At 38.1% G+C, this 2,488-nt stretch overlaps 1 protein-coding gene across 1 annotated transcript in view; it reads right to left on the bottom strand.

The window, feature by feature from the left end:
* The window catches only part of LOC103726140 (maltase-glucoamylase, intestinal), a gene marked incomplete at its 3' end in the record, with an annotated part of 46,277 nt that overhangs the window by 26,408 nt on the left and 17,381 nt on the right, over positions 1–2,488 (bottom strand). The window contains exons 3-5 of the mRNA XM_008823556.1: positions 1,970–2,090; positions 994–1,103; positions 322–473 (exon numbers count right to left, since the gene is read on the bottom strand). Of these exons, the coding sequence (XP_008821778.1) occupies positions 322–473; positions 994–1,103; positions 1,970–2,090 (383 nt within the window). The remainder of the gene's footprint in view (positions 1–321; positions 474–993; positions 1,104–1,969; positions 2,091–2,488) is intronic.

Below are 2,488 nucleotides of genomic sequence, written 5' to 3'. Positions count from 1 at the left end.
AGATGATTGATAGATAGATAGATAGATAGATGATAGATAGATAGATGATAGGTGATGATAGATAGATGATAGATGATAAATAGATAGATGATAGATGATAGATAGATAGGTAGATTAGATAGACAGATGATGATAGATGATAGATAGATAGATAGATAGATGATAGATAGATAGATGATGATAGATGATAGATGATAAATAGATGATAGATAGATAGATAGATAGATAGATAGAGATGATAGATAGATGATCACAGCTTATAGGCTTCTATTAATCATCGTCTTTCTACTCCCATCCCCATGATAAGTTTCCAAAACTTACAGCACACGATTATTGCTTGCTCTGGTGACTTTGATGCTAAATGGCTGTTTGGACACCTCAACTTTGTAGTTCAAGGAAGAGGCAGCATTTCCACTGAAGGGTTGCACATGTTCGTGGGGCACTTCATACCTGGCTTTGGCTTGGTCAGTGAACTGCACAGAAAGTTGGATAGAAACAAAGCCTCAATGAAAACATTTCTGTTTCTCAAAAATATCAGTGGCCTTACAAGTACCAGCCCTTCCTATGCAGATGGTGCTGGAAACCAGGCACTGCTCAAACCCGCACTATGTCTAAGGTAATGTACGATTACACTACCAACTTCAGATGTTTATCTGTTGGGACTATGTTAGTCTTTAGATAGAGATATATTGTGATTCTGAAGAAATGAATTATCCCTAGAAAACTCAAAGCTATGGTAAATTATTCTTCCCTTCTACATTTCACATGGTATCCAGGGCAAATAAAAGAAGGCTGAAAGCCCAACTCCATTGTATGAATTAAGGAAGTTTTCACAACGGAAGGAAGGTGATAGAAGACCTTGATGTAAAAGTGCAAATAATGACAATAGAGAAAAATATCTCCATTAGCAAAATGTTCTACTTTGCAGGAACTGCAAGTTATGAGGTAGAAGATAAGAGTCTCTTTAAAAGATTTTAAAAAATAAACAAGAACCTTAAAGTGGAAACGGTTGGATGTCTGGTATTCTGCTGTGAGAAGGATGTTTTCAATGTCATCTCCAAACACGGATGCAGATGGGCGATTTCGCAACTGGGCTGTGAATCCTAACATGTAGGGAGAAAAGGTTTATATAGTTGAGTCTGTAAATTTGCAAATAATAGCCACATACATTAAACTTTATGTCAAAGGGACTAACAAAAACCTTTATTTGTTAAAGAAGGGAAGAAATAGATACATGCCCCCTGTTCACACATTATATTTTGTACCAGATAAGTACTGTTATTACCTTATCCAAAACTCTATGTCCTGCTATAAAATCTGAGTGAAAACATCCCCCAAAAGACTGACTTTTATTCCACCTGCTCATCAGTCAAATCATGTGAGAGCTGGAAGCCCTGAAGAAAGAGTTCATCAAGCCAAGAGCATCTGGAAAGGGACTCTATCCCTTCCTTGACACTAGGAGCTTCCCCAGAGTAGTCATCCTCTATCGCCCTAACAGCATAACTTTCATAATGATGCTCTTTGGTTTGGGGTAGGAAGATGATTAGCCCATGAGCACTGGTCTTCACTAGGCAACTTTTAGGACATGCTTATAAAATTGTTATTGCTTCTATTTCATAAAAATTACACCAGACTAGAGTTGGAAATAATGTCAGAGGTTATTAAATTCAAATTCAATATGTTAAAAGCCATAAAGTTGAGAACCAAAATGGTCATGATAATTGTACAAAGTTGCAAAGATACATAAAAGTGAAGTCAGAAACAGAACACAGTCTCTGAATTCCAAAGTCAAAAGGGTGATTGTTTCTTGATGCCAAAATAAGATCTAATCATTGATAAAAAGCAGTCCCCACCTCTGTCATGTGTGGCGGTGTGGTGGCAAAGCAGTCAGTACCCTGCATGCTGCCACAAGGCCAGGGTAGAGAGCCAGGCCTCCAAGCATTGCATCTGAGGTGCCCTCCCGGCTTACCTGAATTTGTGTTTACTGCATCACTATCGATTTGGTAGCCATGATTCTTGGAGTAGTAGCAGGAAGGGACATTGATACCTGCCTGGGGATTCCAGCAGCAGTCACGCTGGTCACAAATGGCCTAAAATGAGAGATCAGACACAGCAACTCCATTAGGTGTTAAAGAATCACCTTTTTTTTTTGTTTGTTTGTTTTTTTTTGTTTTTTTTGAGACAGGGTTTCCCTGTAGTCCAAGCTAGCCTGGAACTCACTATGTAGACCAGGCTGGCCTTGAATTCAGAGACCCACCTGCCTCTGCCTCCCAAGTGCTGGGACTACAGGTGTTTTAAGAAATAAATACACATCAATTACTTTGAGATTGTAATATCAATAATGTCATTTTACAAATAAAGGACATGACACCAAGTGACAAAACTTCTACACACAGTTTTTCCTGTCCGTGTCTTTCTTATGTAATGGTATAGGAAGTACAAAAAAAAAAGAAAAAGAAAATAGTGATAACAAAAAAAAAGATACAGG

Source organism: Nannospalax galili, unplaced genomic scaffold, assembly GCF_000622305.1.
Source record: "Nannospalax galili isolate Female #2095 unplaced genomic scaffold, S.galili_v1.0 scaffold307, whole genome shotgun sequence".
Lineage (NCBI taxonomy): Eukaryota > Metazoa > Chordata > Mammalia > Rodentia > Spalacidae > Nannospalax > Nannospalax galili.
Note: the sequence above shows the minus strand (reverse complement) of the source record. Positions and strands in the feature narration are given on the sequence as shown.